Source organism: Mytilus californianus, unplaced genomic scaffold, assembly GCF_021869535.1.
Source record: "Mytilus californianus isolate M0D057914Y unplaced genomic scaffold, xbMytCali1.0.p SCAF_14, whole genome shotgun sequence".
NCBI lineage: Eukaryota > Metazoa > Mollusca > Bivalvia > Mytilida > Mytilidae > Mytilus > Mytilus californianus.
In genome coordinates, this window is record NW_026262626.1 from 3,364,156 (window position 1) to 3,386,658 (window position 22,503).

The 22,503-nt window shown below is 32.3% G+C and overlaps 2 protein-coding genes across 8 annotated transcripts in view; one reads left to right on the forward strand and one right to left on the reverse strand.

The window, feature by feature from the left end:
• Nucleotides 1–582: 582 nt before the first annotated feature.
• Nucleotides 583–20,040, reverse strand: LOC127724036 (serine protease inhibitor dipetalogastin-like). The gene is made up of 9 exons (XM_052230802.1): nucleotides 19,871–20,040; nucleotides 19,328–19,437; nucleotides 17,282–17,357; nucleotides 7,811–7,906; nucleotides 6,362–6,449; nucleotides 2,571–2,702; nucleotides 2,098–2,229; nucleotides 1,221–1,343; nucleotides 583–692 (listed from the first exon to the last, which is right to left on the reverse strand). Exons 4-9 carry the CDS (start codon nucleotides 7,893–7,895, stop codon nucleotides 653–655), a joined length of 600 nt encoding a protein of 199 aa, XP_052086762.1. The 5' UTR covers nucleotides 7,896–7,906; nucleotides 17,282–17,357; nucleotides 19,328–19,437; nucleotides 19,871–20,040; the 3' UTR covers nucleotides 583–652.
• A 979-nt stretch (nucleotides 20,041–21,019) lies between these two features.
• The window catches only part of LOC127724032 (serine protease inhibitor dipetalogastin-like), a 34,358-nt gene continuing 32,874 nt past the window's right edge, over nucleotides 21,020–22,503 (forward strand). For 5 of the 7 annotated variants that reach the window (XM_052230789.1, XM_052230790.1, XM_052230795.1 and 2 more), the window contains exon 1: nucleotides 21,020–21,148. The gene's annotated coding sequence lies outside the window, so the exon portion shown is untranslated. Of the gene's footprint in view, nucleotides 21,165–22,503 lie in introns of all 7 variants that reach the window. The other 2 variants (XM_052230793.1, XM_052230791.1) reach the window with 2 other exon arrangements.

A 22,503-nucleotide genomic window follows, 5' to 3' on the forward strand; every position in this document is an offset into this window, starting at 1 on the left:
CTAAATGATAGAGCTGGTTTTCTCATTCTACATATAAGTAATACATAATCATGTAGAAAGTATTACGTTCCTATTTAATCATTTTCTTTATATCGTTATGCAGGGAATTTGCAGAATATTTCCTATTGGACAAAAATATTAATGTATGACCAATAACAACCATTAGATGTTCCTAATGTGTTCCAAGTACTTTACATAGCTTTGGATAGAGAGATATTTTGCCAATTGATAACTCGATCATTCGAATAAGATACGTCATATTTACTGTAAATGTCCTTAACATCTTTTTTTCAATATCGACTTCTGCAACTTCCAAATAATATACCCGGTTTATTGTGTGAATGTTGATTATCTCTGAACATGTTACCATACAATCTTGACAGTGTTTTTTAAAGCAAGATAAAAACACATGCGACATCGTTTATTTGTGTCTTCGGGGCAAATATAAATGCTTGTTATAAGATTAAAGACATTTAAATTCAACATATCAGTTAACTTTCTTATGGTAAATCTATCTGATTTCCTATCTTTTATAATTTAAATGAAAATGAAAAGAGATGTCATTACGTGGAGAGCACTCTTTTATTAACCATAATACCAATAGAGTGTAAAAATCAATTCATTATATAATTTCATCCTGTCCCTACCATCATCAACATGGACAACTGGGAATACAAGACACATCCACATTTCTGGAACGAAAATACGAAAGTATATATAGATTTTTTCACAAAAAACTTGACTTATTATTGTCCCTCCGGTATCGTCTGCCTCTTTCTTAAATTATTTGTATAAACCTGTAAATGTGAATAATAGAAAATATGAGTTACAAATGAACTATCATATGCCTATCATTAAATGCTATCAGATTTTAAAAATAAGGGTTCTAGTCAATCAGCAAAACATTCAAACTACCAGTGAGTGTTACAATAAGACACCAAGAGTAAACATACCAACCCTCAAACATAATCAGGCATCTTACACCAAATAGAAATGATAAGAGAACGATATAGAGTAAAATAGTTCTGCTTGAACCACGTAAAGTTTGAAATGTTAAAAAACTTTTTTTTCAAATATACTTAAATTTATAATTTTGTATTTATTTGTTTACCCTAAAAATTGGTGTGTTAATCTAAGTTGTTTATATTAAACGAAGATTTGATATACTACAAAGACGAAGCTTCAGGTTGTAAGTGGTACAATCACGCTTTCATACTTACGCGCATTTAGCAAAGCACATATTTTTATATTGTATATTATCAGCACCACACACTGGAAATGGTAGCTCAGGGCATTTGCACAATTCACATGGGCAGGGTTTTTCACATTTTATGGTCACACCTCTAAAATATATAACAATTTAAGTGTAATTACAGGTGAAAACATATAAAATCATAACAGCAACATTCAAAACAAAATAAAGATAAGAACCATAAACTCATCATAGCTACCAGGCTTAAAATTTTGTTCTCCAGACTCGCATTTCGTCTATAAAACTCATCAGTGACGCTCGAATCAAAGAAGTTAAAAGCCCAAATCGTGTATCCTTTAAACCGAAAATAGCTACTGCCGAAGGAAAATTAGCCCCCTATATGATGTCCTTTTGCGTATCCATGAGGTAAAATATAAATAGTTCAGTTTTCTTATTTAATATTCCAAATTAATTTTTTTTGAAATTACAGGCATTATTTTTTTTTTTATATCTAAATTAATTGAGCCGTTGTGCGTCGTTATACCTATACGCATAAGAAAAGAACATCCCACTTTAATGTGATCGGTAAAATCGGATACAATTTCCTGCAAAGTTTTTCGAAAAAAAATATTTGTTGACGGTATATAAGTAAGATAATGCATCTTTTGAGGTTTGTCTTGTCGTATAACACACCTTGGCATGTCAGGGCTGTCAAAAAAAGGTTTCCCTACGGTCGGTCTTTCATATTAATAAGTCTGACATCCCTGTTGTGTTATACGACAAGAAAAATGCATTACATATAACTGAACTGCGTGAAACTTAATCATCGAAAAAAAACCGATTCTTCAACAAAAAAAGGAAAAATTTTATGTTTCATTTAGATAAGGGCTTTTGTATATACTTACGCACATCTAGCCAAACATTCGTTGTTGTAGGTCGTTCCGTCGCTTCCACAAATTGGTTTATAAGTGTCTTTACAGAAGGATATGCAAGATGTATCGCAAGGACATCGACTTTGACACTTTACTATAGCAAATCTGAAATAGTCAAACTTGTATTCGTTAATATAAAAAGAAAGCCATTTGTATATTCACTATTTGATAATCTTAAATAGGTGCTTAGTATGTGATTTACGAACGAGGTTTGTACTGCAACCTGATATTTCAATTAGTATACAAAATGTGTAATAGATCTAAATGCGCTCGGCATTTATAGTGTATGCCAAATTTGTTCAGAACATTAATATACATAAGGAATGATTGACTGAAAATTGAGTTCTTGTTCTGTAGCAAATATTGATACATATTCAGGCCGAATGGGAATTAAATATGAAATACTATTTTCTTTCTTTTTATCTACAAAATTGATTTATACTTACGCACATCTTGCATAGCATTCGTTAAAGAATGTTTTTCCATCCCTATCGCATACTGGTTGGTAAATATTTGAGCATACTGATGTACATGAATATTTACAGGGGCATTTCTTATTACACTCTATTCTTGTGTTTCTGAAAAGTATAAATTTATATTTATATCTAAAAATTATGAGTTGGTAGATTTCGAAACTAGAATGAAACTTGTTGCAACTCCCTGGGGCAAATGTCTTTGATGAATTATGCTACTCTGTTTATGTCCATTTTGATGCTTTTAGCGTTTCTACATATATATTCATTCCTGGTTTTCAAATATTTAGGTTTGAGCGTTCCTGATGAAGGTAAATCTGCATTTACCAGCATGGTACAGGCATTTTCTGAAGCATAAAATATTATGTGGTAATACGCTCTGGATCATCGAGAACATTGTATTATTTATGTTTGGAACGACACGATTTTTCGTGATTTAAGTGTCATCTTCATAATATTTTACATAAGTTACAGTGGAACTCATAAATAAACATCATATCCCTCAAAATGTCTTTTGAAATACTAAAGAATAAATGCAAAGCAAAAAGATATCAGACGTCAGTGGTCAATCAAAATAAATCGTATATAACCATCACCATGGCCAAAATAGAATATAAGGTAACAGTCATATAATATTCCATAAAACACTCCTGAGAAAAAGAATGACTGGGCAACAAACAAAAAACACAAACCGGGATAAAATTGGTTGCTCTAAAATAATCAGCTTAACTAAATTTACATCAGTTATGTTATTCCCGTTAAAATACATGTATACGTCATATTTGTAAGGCGGATAATATTAGTTATCTTGGTGTAATCAGGGGTGTACAGAATTTTACACCGTTGTTGAAAATTCATACACCCTGCGGCGCAGCCGAATGGGTGTATGAATTTTCAACACAGGTGTAAAATTCCGTACACCCCTGATTACACCAAGATAACGGATTTATTTCTTATGAACAATTCCTTTACTCATTTTTAAACCAGGATGTAAAATTGAAAAATTGTAATAAATAATTTCCAGTGTAACATTATTTCAACGTCGATGTTGCTGCGCATTATCAAATACTTTTTTCTTTATTTTTGGGAAAATTCAGAAAATTTTTGTGTTGTTCTTTTGAATTTTCAATTTTTGTCCTCAAATTTTTTTTTAATATTTTTTTTTTTTTTTTTTGGACATATTTTTTTTTTTTTTTCCTTCTTTATATTGGCCAAATTTTATTTTTTTCAATTTTTGGCCAAATTTTATTTATCCCGGGGTGAACAAGGGTGGGGTGTTATTTACACCGGTGTAATTAACCAATCAGATTGCAGTATTTTTGCAGCATAAGAAATAAGTATGTGTCTTTCTTCTATCCCAGTATTTACCAAATCAATAAACCATTGACAATTGTAATCATCTAACCTAAATACATGAACAAATGTTTGAAATGTATTAAATAAAAGTCTCGGTTTTTTTTTTACAAGACAAAGAATAAGCAAGATTGTTACGACTCGAAATAACACACAAACTGCAGAGCATAGCAATACGAACTCCTTCAGTTCAAATTTGCAAACACAGAAGCTCCTGAAGGGTGAGCAGTTCCTGCTCCATCAGTGACACTAATTGAAAAGCGCCGAGGATAATAAGACACCATTCCATTGCTTATTTGAATTTGTATTATCTGTAACCTTAAAACAACACCAAATATATAAACAATCAAGGATTATAAATCGTAATAGTCTTATATATAAACAATGTGAAAGTCTGAAGAAAAAACATAGGTTTTCTAGAAAACTACTGATAGATAGAATACAGACACTACAAAATATAATTTTACAAAATACAAAACAAAAGCAGAAAAATTTATAAAACTAAAGCTTAATCATTCAGAATCCCTTTTAAAAATACGGATGAACGTTGCGCTCCGTACGAGGTCTCAAGTTTTCTTAAATGTCAGTCTTACATTTACATTACCAAAAAAAAAAAACAGAAAAAGAATAACAAAAACAAATAACAAACAAATTATTTTATGGTATTTGCGGTAATATTTACTATTTTTCTTTTTTGTTAGATTAGTGGACCTAACAACTGCATTTAAGTGTAATGAATACGATTTTGTTTATTTGTCAAATATGGTTCTCAACGATTCTTTTCATACCAATCAAAATTCATTAAGCGAAGAAAAACAGACAATACCTGACCAAAAAGAAAAACGGCGAAAATACTCATGACTTATGATGTTTCAAGTGTCATTCGTACCCTAACATTGATTGATTGATTCATTTATTAATTGATTGAGGGTTTGACAGATAACTGAATTCCATACAGCGGGAAATAGTTCGTTCATACTAAGGATGATACCATAGTAATTAAATATGAATACTAGAACAACAAGTTAAGTAGAATTTTTAGTTTGGAAACTGGCAAGTTACAAGTGACAGTAAGACCATAAGACATATCACAGATCTACATAATGGTGCTGGCAACTGACTTGTGTCTGACCGACTGAAGCAGCGAATACCAATTTCAGTCTCTGGTTTGAACAGCTGGATTTTTCTACCCCAGGAAGGGATTACCTTAGCTGTATTTGGCTAAATCTCTCGGAATTTCAGGTCCTCAATGCACTTCAACTTCTTACTTTATTTGGTCTTTTTAACTCTTTCGATTCGATCGTCACAGGTGTGTCTTTTGTAGTCAAAACGTACGTCTGAGGTACACAGTTTAAGTCTCTTTAAACTACATAAGTCTACCATAATTTATACACTACCATAATACTTGAAAAATAAGACATGATTAACGCACATCGTGCAATTAACCTGTTCTTTCCTACATGTTCTATTATTGGATCCCTAAACAGGTTTGCATAACGTAGTAGATTCGTAGATAAACATGATTCATTATCATCATCCTCGAGTTTTTGTGGATAGTTGTCTCATTTGCAATCATACAACATTTCCTTCTTTATATTGATCCTAAAAAGGATATCAAGGACAGGAGATAATCCTAAGTGAAACAGACAAAGACAAGAATACGTATGATATTGCAATACATTTGAAGAAAGCATAATAATATAAAAAATATATTTGAAATAAAGTGCATTTATATATAAAATTATTTCTGAAGCATTATTTAGAAATAACGCAATGATAACGTGTTGATAAAAATTATTCTTCTTGTGAAATATTCCAAATGATCCTTTCCTACTTTTGCTGGAGTGCTGTTCCTTTTCCAAACTAAAATCGACGCATATTCTTTCTGTGTTGCCATGTATCTGTTCCTGACAGCGAATTAATTGACTAACTTAAAGGAAAAGTTGACCTTATGTGAATTTGGCTATTTTTGTACGTCTTTTGCGGTCATATAGATCTTCAACTGTTTCGGTTCTTATACAGCATTGGCTTTCAAATATTCGGCTTTGAGCGTTCCTGATGAAGGTAAATCCTTAAAAGCCCTCAGGACGCATGCAATTTATAACGTGTTGTTTTCATTTTTTAAAGGTAATCATCGTACTGAAATAGGACTTCAATAAATCAGAAAAATAAACGCTATTAGATTTATTGCAGAACATTTATCGAGTATAGTTTTTGGAGAAAAATGAATGAAGACCAACTGGCTTTCTTCTCTCCATCCTTATTTGTTACTCAAGTTGAACAACTGGTTAATTTCAAATGAAGAAGCAGGGAAAACAACAAAAAATGGAGAAAAAAAACAAAATAGAGGATGTATATCCAATGGATGTGTGTCACTAGCCAACCGGTTTTTTACAAACATTTATACTTACGCTCTTCTAGCAAAGCAGGCATTACGGTATGAGTTGCCATCTGCACCGCATACAAAGTTCACAGATGATGGACATGTTGGTACTGAAGCTTAAATATATATTAAACTCATAACTATAAAAATGAAGTGGATGTTAGCAATTTTATGCAACCGTACGGCCTTCAACAATGAGAAAAACCCATACCGTATGGTCGGCTATAAAAGGCCCCGACATAAAAAAGTAGGAAACAATTCAATTGAGAACACTATCGCCCTAATTTATAACAAAACAATTTACGAAAAACAAATTGAACCAACGACAACCACTGAACTACAGGCCCCTGACTTGGGACAGGCACATAACGAATGTGGTGGGGTTAAACATGTTTGTGAGCGCCCAACTCTCCCCTAACCTGGGACAGTGGTGTAACAGTACAACATAAGAACAAACTATAAAAATCAGTTTAAAAAACCTATATTCGGGTTTGTCAATAAGATTTATAAGATACACGTTTTATTTTACAGTATTTTAAATAACCTTCAATATGCGTAAGAACAATTTTTGTCTTCAGTGATATAAATAATCTTAGCTTTCTTTCAAAGATGACCTCTGCCGATTTTTTTTTTTTTTTTTTTTTTTTTCTGGTTCGGGTCATTGTTTGTTTTGACCTTCTTAAAAGTTTATTTATTCGCCTGATATACGTTTTGTCTTATAGTGAATAAACATGTATTGAAGGACCTGCATAACAATAGATATATGAAGTATAATCTGACTTTATTGGATCTTAGAAGTATTCTATATTAGTATTGAAAATAGTTCACTTAAAACCAAGTGATAATAAGAACAAAACACTGTACGAAAAACAAATATGACGGACATGAACCAACGACAACCACTGTACTACGTTACAGGCTCCTTACCTGGGACAAGCACTTACAGAATAGGCACATACATTTTCTGTTAGTTAGTTATGATTCAAACTTATAGATTCATATTCCAAAGATTAATCTCGTTTTTGTATTGAAATTCTACACATGAATTTACTTTAGCATTGTTCAAAATCGTTATTTCCTACACTTTTGATGACGTTGTTTAGTGATATGTACTCGGAACTTAAGCGGTTGGTATTAGCAGATGAAGTATTCACCATGCGGCTTGTTTTTTATGATTGTTAGCCGAGCATTCTTTGATGAATTAAATATGTTATCAAATATTGTTTATTCTTTTCTGTTTTTGCTGGCTTTGATATTGTTTGGCTGATGTCTCGGCGGCATGCACCTTTCATTCATAGTAAGTTGTCATCTTGAACACAACGAAACGAAAAGGTATGATTAAGCCACTTTTCTGTTTCGTGAATAATATTTCAATATCCGATCATACTTAAAGACATTTTTTAAAAATTTGGTGTTATTCAGTTACTCATGCGAAACTTTCTATTCGGAATATAAAGGGAACAAAATATCTACTCACGTGGCCAACGAAGTTGAGCTGATATATTTACAAAACATGAACACATAAGTAAAATGAACGCACACAGGATATTCATCATTATCATTAAATCAGTTCCTACAAAATAATTTACAATAAAAAATTGTTTATAAACATAACCGTATTTGTAAGGACTTATCGTTTTTTGCAAAATTATGCATTGGAAACAAATATGTAACCTTAAAGACCTCGTTTAATGAAAACATATGTGAACGTAGGAGAAAATTCATTGAATGATATCGAGCATAAATATATGGATTTACATGAAATTTAAATACATTTTTTAAAAGATGTTGCAAAATTTATCTTTTCTTCAAAGGAGTAGGTCCGGTAAAAAATTAATTCACAAAAATACTGAACTCAAAGGAAAATTCAAAACGGAAAGTCCCTAATCAAATGATAAAACACATCAAACGAATGGACAACAACTGTCATATTCCTGACTTGGTACAGGCATTTTCAAATGTAGAAAATGGTGGATTGAACTTGGTTTTATAGCGCTAAACCTCCCACTTGTATGACAGTCGCATCAAATTCCATTATACAACGATGCGTAAACAAAACAGACATAATAGGAAATACTGTCAAAATATGGCTACAGCAGTCATCACTGTGTCACAATCTCAAAACAAACAAACATTTAACAAAGAAGTGCAAAAAGCATCTATCAAATTTAACAATGTTTGACGCCAGAAAATGTAAGGGCTGATTTTGGCCTCAAAATTCAGGTTCATCTGATGAAAGATTTTGGACACTTTTTAAACACTTAAGTGTCTACTTCAGTCGATTCAATTAGTTTATGTGAAAGATTTGAACTGATTTAGTCATTAAAGACGCCCAAATTCAAGCTTAAATATGAAAAATCTATCAAATATGCCATAATATGTCACTTTTCAGATGATTTTTGTCAAAAATGAAAGTGGCCGCATCCGTGTTCATTCTCAACCTTTATATATGTTATGTATTATCATCAAATACAACCTATATTTAGATATTAAGAATGAACACAAATGCGGCCACTTCCATTTCAGACGGAAACCGTCTAAAATTAACCAAAATGCTAAAATTTCGAAGATTTCAGTAATTTAGCATGACTTAATAAGGCTAGTACCCGATACATGTGCATTGTATTGTCAAAAACAGCCCATATTTATGTAACAGAAGTATTGTTCTTTCCAATAAATAGCTAAAATTTTACATTTTAACAATTTTGTATTTTGGGGCCAAAAAGGGGTCTTACTTGGCCTACACTTGGAAAACATAAAAATCAAAGATATGTAGCATTACAATTAATGCAATGATTTATACTTTTTTAATATAGAAGTTTCAGTTATAAAACACGTAATGATACGTCCAGATTTGCGAAATAAAAACTTAAATCGAAACCACACAAGCTTGGCATTCACCATTACAAATTGGTTGACCGACACTTTGTGTCTGTGCCTCAACTCACAAAAGATATGTTCAAACTGTCGTATTCGTTCCAAATAGTCATTTGTCCTGAAAATTCCTGTCGACGTGCCATGTTTCGATAAGTTTTAGGTAACGCAACTTCAGCCGGCTTATTCTCTTTGTTTGTAATTTCCAATTTAATTTGGGACAAAGTTCAACAACTTATGTCTTTTGATTATAATATATATATATATATATATATGCGTCAAATGCGTTTTGTTAAAATATACTTTTTCACTTTTTTTGGTCTTTTGGAAATTGTTGTTTGTGCTGTATTTAGACCCCTCTAACAAGAAATTTGTTTTGCATGCACACGTATAAAAATTGCGGTTTTTATCCAACGCAATCATAGGTTTGAACGTTGTTTTCAATTTAGACTTGTATATAAATAAAGGCAACAGTAGTATACCGCTGTTCGAAACTCATAAATCGATAGAGATAAAAACAAATCCGGGTTACAAACTAAAACTGAGGGAAACGCATCAAATATAAGAGGAGAACAACGACACAACAAAAACACAACATTAAAATGTAACACACACAGAAACGAAGTATAATATAACAATGGCCATTTTCCTGACTTGGTACAGGACATTTTAAGAAAAAAATGGTGGGTTGAACCTGGTTTTGTGGCATGCCAAACCTCCCGCTTTAATGGCAACGTGAAACACAACACCAAAACGCCAACATCACATCACAGGACCACAATACAAATAAATGGGAGAACATATAGGACAAAGAAACACACGAATAATAGCTAACAAAAGGTACTAGGCTTAAAATTCAATACGCCAGACGTGCGTCTCGTCCACACAAGACTATCCAGTGACGCTCAGATGAAAAAAGCTTGAAAGCCAAAACAAGTACAAAGCCGAAGAGCACCGATGACCAAAACTTCCAAAAAGTTGCGCCTAACACGGCCAGGGTTTTCTGCCTGGGACAAGAACATCCTTATTATTTAGAATAATTTATAATTTTGCAAACAGTATAATATATATATGAGTCTAAAAGATTGTGTAACAATACCGATAAATAGATGGAAAACAAAACACTAAAAAGTGTTGAATATCATCGCACAAAGATGGAAAAACTGAACAGATGATATAAACTATACAATAATTGCAAATATTTCGGCTCAACAAATGGCCTTCCTCAGTGTTAAAAGTTTTAACAATACTGATATATAATGTATAAGGTGTAAACATAGATCAGTAATAATACAGGTAAGTTTTGGTCGATTGATTTTAATCCAAAATCTAATCTAACTTTGTTAATACATACAACAATATTCACCGTTGGATTTTGTCATCTAGACACTGAAATTATATTTGCCCCTCCTATCCCCTTTCTAAAATATTTAAATATTTAATCTCCAACTTTCTGCAATTATTGATTTGATAAAAGATCATTCACCGAACAAAAATCAGATGGGCTTAACATATATATATTGAAATACTTCCAATACTTAAGATACCTACTGTTGAAATCGGTGTTAGTGGTCGTTCTGAACCTGCAGAGTGGTGTGAGCTATTTGCCGAACAATTTTATATATATATTGCAAAAATGGTAGTTTATTGGATTGCATCGATAGTTAAAGTGTAATTGATGAGTACAAAACCATAACCCAATCTATGGAGTAGACATAATTTTAACTTTCTTACCTGCTAAAGTTGGAAAAGTTTTGTTTTATATATGCAAAGCTATGGTACACAAAATCGTTCAAATACTTCCTGTATTGATTGATTGATTTATAAAGCCGATCTAAACGTAAACCATTTTTATATGCAGATTTAACCATAAATGGTCTACATATGTTTATTTAAAATAAAAACTAGTAAGAATAATTTATTGTATATAAGATAGATCAATAGATGCAAAAATTTGTCAATAATAAAGCGAGTTTATGTCAATGGTCTTTGTTTTCGTTTCTTTTTTTTTTCTTCATATTTTTAACGAATTTATAGGCTTGAAATTTTTCTTTCTTGTTATATAGCTTTTAAAATAGTGTCCAGTCAAACTCTGGCATGCTAGAGTTAATTCTATGTTGTTATAATACCAATCATTATTGTTTAAGGTCTAAGAGTCACATTGTTAAGCAGCAGAACGGCTTTTTGAAATTGTAATAATGAAAATGACTTTGACAAATGATGATGGTACCGTAAAGTTACGTACAGAGAAACTAATGATGAACGTAACAATGATTTTATCGACACGTTTTCAATTGAATGATGATCTAGCCATTTTGAAAGGGGGTCCAATACCCGGAACACTATGAAACGTTCACATAATTACAAAACAAATCGGAAGACAAATGAAGGTTCCAACCCCCGGAACACTACCTTGGATCCGCCAATGCTACCTCACTCGACGATAATGTTTTGCATTTCAGAAGAACAGACTCAAACTACATTTCATGAATTAGAACGTCTGTATTATATTTATAGTTTTTTATGACATAGCGATATATCAACAAAAAAATGAGTCATATATTAGGATTTTCTGTTTATTCTAATTAAAATCAGAATCAGATTTTGAGGCAATACCAAAAGTCTTTAAAATTTTTGGCACTTGCTTCTTTATGAACCGGTCATATGCAACTGGTCTCCCAGAAATCGCCTTTTGATGGTAATCCTGTGGCTAAGAACATAATTTTATTCGTGTTATTCGATTTTGTCTTCGTTGTTTGATGTTTCTTCATTCACTATGTTACATACAATTGATGGTCTTGTACCGTTGTTGTGGGAGATATTTTCTCCATTGGATTGGCCGTCGCATATCGAGTGTGTGTCTTGCAAGGCTGATGGCCAGGACTACCAAACGCAGTGGCGGCAGTAGACGATACATCTCATGCAATTTATCTCCTCAAAATGAGCCACAGGAACAGTTTTATTCCGTACACATACATATGCACTGTCTTCACACCCAGGTTTTGATTGACAACCATAACCACATACGACTTGTACGCAGCGGTTTCCTGGGCCACCAAAATGATGCACAACAATTCAACTCGATGCCAGAAATAGGACAAGGACCAACTTGGTTTCATAGAGTTAATGTCGAACATTCTATTCGTAGACTTAAATGTTGCCACCTGGTACAATGTGGCGTCTTCCGCGCTGGAAAATAAATCAGATTGTTAGTCTTTGCGCTGGTTTGGTAGAAAGAGGGAACAATTTAATAGACTGATAAAAATAAAATCTTTACTTCATCATGTTTCATTTAACTTTACATAATGCATTATGTTATGATAGAAACAATCAGTACGTCTTTTGAGACGACCCCTTTCAAATGTTTATCGTCTCTCGACTCTCGTGTGTTTTTTGTCAAAAGTAATCATTCATCTAACACGTTTAATGGTCCATATTGCGTCGAGGAATATGATATTTACTACATATGTCGTACAATGGACCATATAGCAATCTTGTCTAACAGCAGAATATCAAGAAGTTGTAATATAAATAAGTAAACAGTTTACAAAACATAACCAATGCGAGAAATATAGAAAATACAGACAGACATGAAACACAATATATCTAAAATTTTGAAATAGAGTAACCAAATACCGAATTAATGGAATTTTATGTACCGGGAGGGTAAGCATTACTTATCATTACAGCAAATGTAACACAACTAATATTGACAATGAATAATCCAAACAAATATCGAGAACAGTTATAGAAAGTGAAATAAAAAAATATCTGAAAGACTTCTGACCAACAAAATAAACATATTAGATCAGAGGAATAGTAATAGCCTCCAGAACCCAATCACCTCTGGACCCGCTATTGCTTTGCTTTCCCTCACTCGTATTATTTCCCTTTCGTTTGCTAATTCACTGATTTTTTTGTAGAAAGTACTCATACTTTTTCGCAAAACTTTTAGCATTGTTTATTCTTGTGTCACTGAACGACTGAAACGAGCGACTAGCGTAAAACATTTTTAAAACTGGTATATATGATGACTTTATATATGACTTTAAAACGGGAAACTAATAACAGCTACCAGGTTTTAAATCTTGAGTTATCATCATCTGCAATATACTTTACAATAATCTTCGTTCTTTTTCAAAGAAGTCATTTAAGCTTTATTTCAATATCTTTTGTCGACTACTATTAATTAATACTTTTAGCTAATTGATTTGATTGTTGATTGATTTTTGGTGTTTTAACGCAACTTTTAGGCACCGCTTGTGGGCTATTTCGTGTTGGCCAGTTTTTACTGGTGGAGGAAGACGGAGTGCCCGGAGAAAACCACAGACCTTCGATAGGAAAACTGACAATCCTAGTCAATTAAGATTGCAGTCAAGTACACCACAAGCGGGGTTCCAACTCACAACCTCAGTGTTGACTGGCTAGTGATTACAGTAGTAACTACTTAGACCACTCGGCCACCGAGGACCCCTTTTAGCTTATCTGATTTCAAATTAATTTAAATAAAAATTTTGTGTATCTTTGTAAAAATTATAACGAACATGATGGAACATGAATGGGTGTATGGTGTAAACAGTATGTTGGTTTTCGGCGACTGTCATCTTGTAACAATAGTAACGTATGTTACTATTATGTCCAGATGGCAGAGTCGAAATAGGCTTGAAGTATTTTTCATCATTATAGTGCTTATTCAAATATTAAGCAGGCTGTAAATGATTATATGTTGGTATAATACCATTCATCATTGTTTTTGGTTTAATCTTTACTTTTTTAAGTAGAAAACATCTTTTTCTAAAAGAAATGCCAAATTCTAATCTAACAAAAGATGATCAAGAGGTTGATATTGGTAATTACACAAATGAAAAAAACATTATCAATCGGTAAAATAAACAATACACAAGAAACAATACTACGTGCCAATTATTATTTTGTGTGACATGGATTAAAAATAGTGTTTGGTTCCACAGGGGAGGGGTTCTTGGATCATATCTTTACCTTTTTTTCTCGGATTTGTATATTAAAAAAAAACATATTTTTTATTGATTTGTCTTGTTGCATAAAATATTTTCAATTTTGGTTTCTATTTTTGACCCTTTTTGCAACTAGTACTACTAAATTTTCAAGTTATTGTGATTTTAGAGGGGAAACTTGTGCAAACTTATCTTATGACACTTATCTTTCATTGAAAGTTGTAATGTTACATCAATATACATAATTTTTTTTTATTTTGGGTTGTTGAGTTGTATTTTGTAATTTACATAGAAATTTATCATTTATCAACAAAATATTCCGATGTTTGCAATTTAACCAGAAAAAGACAAGATAGTACAGCGATTCGTATTGCCATACAAAAGCAGTGAAACTTTGTCAATGTGAACACAGAAAAATAGACGCAATTAAGATTTCAAAAACATTTGCATTACATTTGGAGAATTCGATAAACTTACGAACATCTCACGAAACGTTGATAAAAGAAGATTTTTCTATCTAGTCCACAAACAGTCTTATTTAATTTTGAACACATTGACTTACAAGGACAACATTTGTTACACTTAGCTATGGTATTCCTGAAAAAAAAAACTTTTCTTATTAAAAAAAAATAACGATTCCTTTCATAAACTACAGAATAAGTCCGTTAATTTCTTTTTATGTCAGCATAACTGTTCCAAGTTATATTTTAATTTTTTGTTTTGTTGGCTTTTTTTTTTTTTTTATATATATATATATATATATTGTTTCCGTAGATATTGTAGGGTCGTCATCCAAAATAGACGATACTACCAAATGAACTGCAGTCCTAGATTTAGAAAAATTACAAAATTTCATAAATTAAAATTTATGAGAATGCATCATTGCAATCGTATCAGAACCGAGAGCTGGGCTGTCTTATATATGCACTTAACTTCATTCAGTATGTGATACGTATTATTCATTTTGCTAAGAATAGAAATACTTTCCTTTGAACAAAATCTAACGCTTGACCATATCAACAAACAGAACAAAAGGGAAACAATAAGCATATGCTTGACTTGGTACAGGTACTTGATAAGATCTCCTCGTCTGTCTCGTTTTCAGACTCGCTTTCATTTCATCATCATCGCCCTATATTTGATCAAATATCACTTTGCAGCTTTGCAGACCGACTCTTGGTACATATTAAGTGGAGGTGTACCACACTTATATGCTGCATTTCCTGACAAACAGTACGCAAACGAACACATTTTCAAAACGTGTTCTTCCACTCATATCAAATCCGTATTGCTTCCTTCCCGACAGATACCCCTTTAAATTTGGCTATGGTAAAGAAGGAACCATGTCTAAAGACCTTGACCCCACACAGGGACCGTATAATAAGACGACTCTGAATTAAGTGTAGTAATATGTTGCCCATGACGTAATTATGTTACAATTTCTCTGAAGATTGTACCGATATCTCAACATTATTGTGGTTTTGAAAGTAATTTTTGCTTTAAGTGGTAATGGTGTGAAAAAAATCAATCCCGAAAAATTTAATACCGAATTCCAGCTAAAATAATGTGTCCGTTCCCGCATCACGATATAACTATATCCCGAAATCCCGAAGATTATTCCCAATTCCCGCGAATTAAACGGCTCAATCCCCACGTCCCGAAAAAGGTCCTTCCGCCCTCATTAAAGGAATATTACAATGAAATTGTAATTTGAAATCATGGTATCAAAATTAGAAAAACATGGTTAAAACGTTAATGTAAGAATATAAGATAGACATATCAAAAGGAAATCGAAAATGTGCATAGTGTATAACAATCCAAACTTGAACATTTCATTTCGAAAATGACGATTGGGTGGAACAATGAGTATTAATATCAAATAACAAAGTTTCAATTAAGAAAATGAAAACGACTAAATTTTTAAATGTATAAAGAAATAAATACTATCACTAATAAAGAGGGTAGCTTTGGCTTCATATCGCATACAGTTAGTCAACAGTTCGAATCTTATAAATCGATTAAATCGATACAAGAAAAGGTAGCAAACGAATACTAATAAGGAAATCATATAAACTCCAAAGGGGCGAGACCCGGTGTGTCGACAGGGTAATTATCTCCTGCTATGCATGCATCACTTGACATGAAAATCCTCACTCAGTCAAATTATCACGGTAAAATTACTAATCAGACTGCTTTTATGGTACCTTAAAATCTAAGACCACGAAAAACGTCATGAGTTGAAACATAGACACATCGTATCGATCAACCAATTCGTGATGGTGACCGCAAAGCTTATATTTCGTTCTTTGTGACTTTATTCTAGTAGTTTTGTGTATGAAGCATGAACACTTTCATAAACAGTATCATTTGATTGAGAAAAGGACTGATGCAAAAACTTTGTTTCATTTATGAAATAACATTTTCAAGCGCAATATGATCTCTTGAAGGTGAACAATCAGATGGTTTCAGATATGGCGAATAATTCGGAAACCTTAATCAACAGACAGACAACGCTATGTTCAATGGCATCGGTTTCCATTGAACCTCTTGAAGAAAATCAAATATAATCAATGGTTTTTGAAACATAGAATTGAAAAGTTAACATATAAACCCCACTAAAATCAGGAGGCAATCAACGGCTTCAGAAAGGTGAGCAGTTCCAGTCCTATATATTGCACCAGCTATGTTGCTTGGGATGTTAGTCTGTTAATTTGATATCTACACAAGACCAGTAGATGAAACAGTTGGAGATATCAATAATCTAGCATTAATGCATGATCTGAGAATATTTGATCCACTTACACACATCTTGCTAAGCATCTGTTTCTTTACGTCTTTATAAATTTTCCGCACGCTTTTTTTTTATTCTTTCACTTATTCATGTTATGTGGTCTATATTGACAATTGTGACGGCGTTGAACTGTTAATACTGTGAATGTGGACAAATACACAATAGTGACATAGACTTTCCACCATTTGTGGATATTTATGAATGTATGAAAAGGTGACATGCTTTTAATATGAAAGGAAAAGCTATAGTTCATTTCAGCACATCGAGTGCAAAATATTTTGATGTATATTTGGCCATTCAAACCACATACTGGTCTGTTATTTCTGATAAACCCACAAGCTTGACGTATGTACCAGGACATTATCGTCTGAATTGTATAGCGACTCCTATGAAAAGAGAAAAAATATTGCATTACAACACTACAGATATATTGGGGCAAAAATTGTACCTGTTAAGAATGCATTGTGAAACCATATATTAAAGTAAAAAAGGAGATCCAAATGATTTAATTATGGGAGTCCAACTTATACAACTTCTTTAATTCCAAAACAATGATAAATATCAATATTAAAGAATAGAGTAGTGCCTTTATGCGAACTGCTTGTTATTTTAACCCAAAAAAAGATAGATAATTATTAAGATATAAATTCTACTTAAGAGGCTTCATAACTTCAAAGATTTTAACCGATCGGTCGTTGCTAATATTTTTCTGTGTAATGGTGGAGTTTTATATTTTTAAATACAGTGGGTACACAGGTCTGTTTATTTTGCCAGAATTTTAATGTACTGTACATTTTCTGTTGATGTTTTTTTTATTCTGAATTCAAGCAGTCATTGAAATGTGTACAACTATTTATATGATATATCCGAATAGTATATTTCAATTGCTGGGTGTAAATTTTATCAGAAAAATAAAAAGATACCAAGGGACTATCAAAATGCATAACCGCAATGCTCTTAAACTTCGTACTTTATTTGGCCTTTTAACTTTATTGATTCGAGCGTCACTGATGAGTCTTTTGTAGACGAAACGTGCGTCCGGAGTACATAATTAACAGCCTGGTATCTTTGGTTAGGTTTTTTTTATCTTAGCATCACCTGAAAAGTCAAAACAGTTAATTATTCAGTCATGTTCAGTCTTTAAGGCAATTCTCACACCTGTCCCAAGTAAGGAGCCTCTGGCCTCTGTTAGTCTTTTATGTTTTTTTTTTATTTAAGTTCATTTATATGTTTTGGAGTTTAGTGTGACGTCCATTTTCACTGAACTAGTACACATTTTTGTTTAGGAGCCAGCTTCAGCCAGCCTCCGGGTGTAGCATTTTCTGCTCTTTGGTCGGGTTGTTATCACTTGACACATTCCCCATTTCCATTCCTAATTTTATTATCTACTGCGATAAATTCAGTACTGTTCAGACAATTGCTTGCAGTCAATTCAGTATTGTTAAGTATAGCTTTTCAGACAATTCAGTATAGTGTTGATGTGTACAGTATAGGTAATTGCAACAACTGAAACGTCTGAGCATTGACTGGACAAATCTTAATTGACTGCTATCGATTGTCTCAAAAATACTGAATGTACCGAAGTGGATAAGTCTGATAATTGACTGGAAATAACTTGATAATATATTTTTCAGTCCAAGTCAGGAATATGACAGTTGTTTTCCATTCGTTTGATTTGTTTTCCGTTTTGAATTTTCCTTGGAGTTCGGTATTTTTGTTATTTTACTTTTTAAGAGGTATTTAAATTGAAATAACCGTTTAAGATCAAAATTGGTTTGCTAGTGTTGGTTTTTAAGTTTGCATTTATAAAATCATTGAGCAATCAACTCATATGCCATATAATCAGCTTATACGGTTTTTGCTCTTTGTTGTCTAAAAGTTTTGAATTTAGCAATCATATTTTAATGCTTTCAGATGAGTTGCTATACCATGCAGAGGAATGTGTCCTCGTCTCTTACATGCAAATTTTAGATGTAATATTTATAGACCAGTATACGGAGCAAAAAACCGAACCTACATTAGCAGATGTGTTGCTCAATTTGCCCAGTGATGACCTAGAGGGTTTATGTTATTTTTCAAAAAAAGGGGATATATCTGGAAGGAAAACACACTTTCCTGTGTCTGTGTTAATCGGAATAAATATTCCTAATCCACATGATATAAAAACTGAAAATACAATATATATCATATCATTAACCAGTGGCCAATACCATATCTTATAGAAAATAAGAATAAAAAAGAAAATCATATTTTTGAATAAAGCTAAAATTGATAAGAAAGTAGTCAAAACTATACTTCATAGTCATCCAGCAGCCTGAAAACATCGAATGAGACTTGTAATCTAATGTGTACTTACCGTGACCAACAAGACGGGTGCTGCATGTAGAGCAGAATCTGCTAATCCTTATGGAGCACCTGTAATCTAGTCAACTTTTAGTGGATTTCGTGTTGCTCAGTCTTTAGTTTCTATGTAAATAGTATAAAAAAAATCAAACTCAAAGTAAAATTCAAAACGGAAAGTCCCTGATCAAATGGCAAAATCAAAAACTCAAACACATCAAACGAATGGAAAACAACTGTCATATTTCTGACTTGGTACAATTATTTCCTCATGTAGAAAATGGTGGGTTAAACCTGGTTTTGTGTATTTGCTTGTCTTTTCTTTGTTTTTTGAGGGTTTTTTTCATGGCGCTGTCAGTATTTCTTGGACTTGTAAGTTTTGAATGTTCCCATTGTATCTTTCGCTTTTTTTTTTTTTTTTTTTTTAATCGAATAAAAAAATGCATACTGTTCACCAGATGAATTGTCATTAATTGAATGATTAAAAATAAACGGTTGCTACTTCTTAATTAAAAGTTGTTGGTAAAAATATTTTAAGTCAGTAAACAAATCTACTCACAAAGGTTCGACTGGTCCTGTGTCAAGTGAAAAATGAAAACAACAAAGTCGATATTATAAGAGACTTGGTCCGAAACATTCTAGGCAAATCCTTTTTTAATCTTTGACTCTTTCTTCTTTTGTTCTTATAATATCATTGGTTATTGATAGTACTTAAGTTCATAGACCGTTAAATACTCCATTGCAACATCATTCAATATACTGCAAGTGCACAATATGTGTGTAAATATTTGCATATCTCTGTTCAGTTAAGTTAGCATATCTTGAAAAATACATAATACTTAGTAAGAAAAATATAAGACTTAGTATGATTCAAATATATACACGATTACACAAGTTACGATCGAAACTTTCGGTTGTCGACATACACAAGTTTCAGATGTTGGTGAAATATATTTTTTATTTTAGTCTTATTGCAGATTATTTTAGATGCATTTTTATTGATATAGTATAAGGGATGACGAATAAAGATCGATCGGGCTGCACATTTACTATCTTGAGCTACTGAACTGCGCTGTAACAACGGTTATGAATAATTGCATTATTTCATTGAATGTTTAATCGAGATTAACCTTCATTTGGTACGCTCGATATCAAATGTTTGAAAACCAAAAGTTTTTGAGAGCTTAAATACAAAAAAAAGCCTACACAAAATATTCATAACCTTCCATGATTAACTTTTCTTTGGGGAGTTTGTAGTTTTTAACTATCGCAAACTTAAATGAACTGGAAACAAATCATAGCTGCTGCATTTACAATGTTCAACTAACCTCAGCATCTATGATTTGTGTACTTATTTATCAAATTTCAGACCAAATATAAAATTGAAAACAACGCTTTACAAATTGCATGTGTTCGAAGAGCTTTTCTGGATTTACCTTCATCAGGAACGCTCAATGCCGAATAATTGAAAGCCGAGGATGTATAAGAACTGAAACAGTTGAAGAACTATATGACCAAAATATTCATCTATCGTTTACTGCATAAATGTCTTTACATTATATCTAATAAGATTAAGTTATATTCTGAACTTCCGCATTACGAATGCAACTACTTATAAGCTTCTGTCAGAAAAAATATATTATTGATAAAATATATATTTATAAAAATGTTAATTTTTTACGTAAACGACAGATGTAAATACTTAATCAGATTCATGCAAAGCTAGACCTGTTCGCTTGTATAACAATTAGGAATTACAATGGGAGAAATTTAAACGAATGTTTACACAACTCTGAGATTTATGTAAAACAGTTGCAGGGAACAGCGTCTTTCTGAGGTAGGCTGTTGTAAATGTAAATATTAATGTTTAATCTGTATTTCACTCTACACATGCTATTAAATGATAATTGTTGTAAAAAATATCGTTACTCATGGCAAAAACAAGTACGGAATGAAACATTTTAGTACAATTGTATGTTGCACCTAAAAAAATATGAGATTCCTATAATAAATATGAAAAACGGCGGAGATACAGTTTTCTTTATTAAGGTGTCAGACCACCAATTCAAAATCCCTATCTATTCAACCAAATTTAGCAATTTTCACACTTTTCTTAATATTCTACCTCAAGTTTAACTTCATAGAAACCAGGTATATCCTGAATTGTACATGTATCACCTTTCTACATGCCAATTTTTAACCCAGGTTTAAAGTCATGTGATGAAATACTACCGTTCGAAAGTCAAGTACTACTAAAGATAACCCTTGGTTTTCTGTAAATCTTAAATAAGTATAATATGAACCCATCTGATGAGTTAAGCCTTTTCAACTGATTTTTATAGTTTGTTCTTATGTTGTACTGTAATACCACTGACCGAGGTTATGGAGGGTTGGACGCCCGCTAACATGTTTAACCCCGCCACATTCTGTATGTGCCTGTTCCAAGTCAGGAGCCTGTAATTCAGTGGTTGTCGTTTGTTTCTGTGTATCATATTTGTTTTTCGTTCATTATTTTGTACACAAATTAGGCCGTTAGGTTTCTCGTTTGAATTGTTTTACATTTGTCATTTCGGGGCCTTTTATAGATGACTATGCGGAATGGGTTTTGCTCATTGTTGAAGACCGTACGGTGACCTATAGTTGTTAATTTCTGTGTCATTTGGTCTCTTGTGGAGAGTTGTCTCGTTGGCAATTATACCACATCTTATTTTTATATGGAGCGCATCAATCCCCAATTTTTAATGCAACTCATGGACAAGTAAATTTTGACTTTGAAAGTACATTGAAGCGGGTGAATTGGTGGTCTGACACCTTAACAGTAACAAGGTTTCGAACCTGAAATTAAGAATATATCATAGAACAGGTAATTGCAGCGTTAAAAATACATTTAATTACAAAACAGCCAGTGACGCTTAATAGTTATTCTGCCAGAGCCTAGAACGTATTAATAAAATCGGATGAATTTTAAGCTAGATTTTAATTTATTTTGTATATCACATCAGTGATGATGTTTTGACAGTTAGAATATTAGTTATATATTTTTGGACTAAATGTTTAATTTCCCTTTCTTGTCATCTAGATATTTTGTTGTCTATACTAAGCTTAGTTTTTACTCGTGTTTACCGAAGATTTGTGATAGAATATTTAACGGTTTTGGTCTTTGTTGATTGTTAAAGGCTATACAGTAGCCTG

Excerpts from the sequence above, each read along its gene's own strand:
- LOC127724036 (XM_052230802.1), bottom strand. The coding sequence starts at position 7,895 with ATGATAATGATGAATATCCTGTGTGCGTTCATTTTACTTATGTGTTCA. Across the intron at positions 6,450-7,810 it reads AGCTCAACTTCGTTGGCCAC|CTTCAGTACCAACATGTCCA; the intron begins GTGAGTAGATAT and ends TATATATTTAAG. Across the intron at positions 2,703-6,361 it reads GCCTGCTTTGCTAGAAGAGC|AAACACAAGAATAGAGTGTA; the intron begins GTAAGTATAAAT and ends TATACTTTTCAG.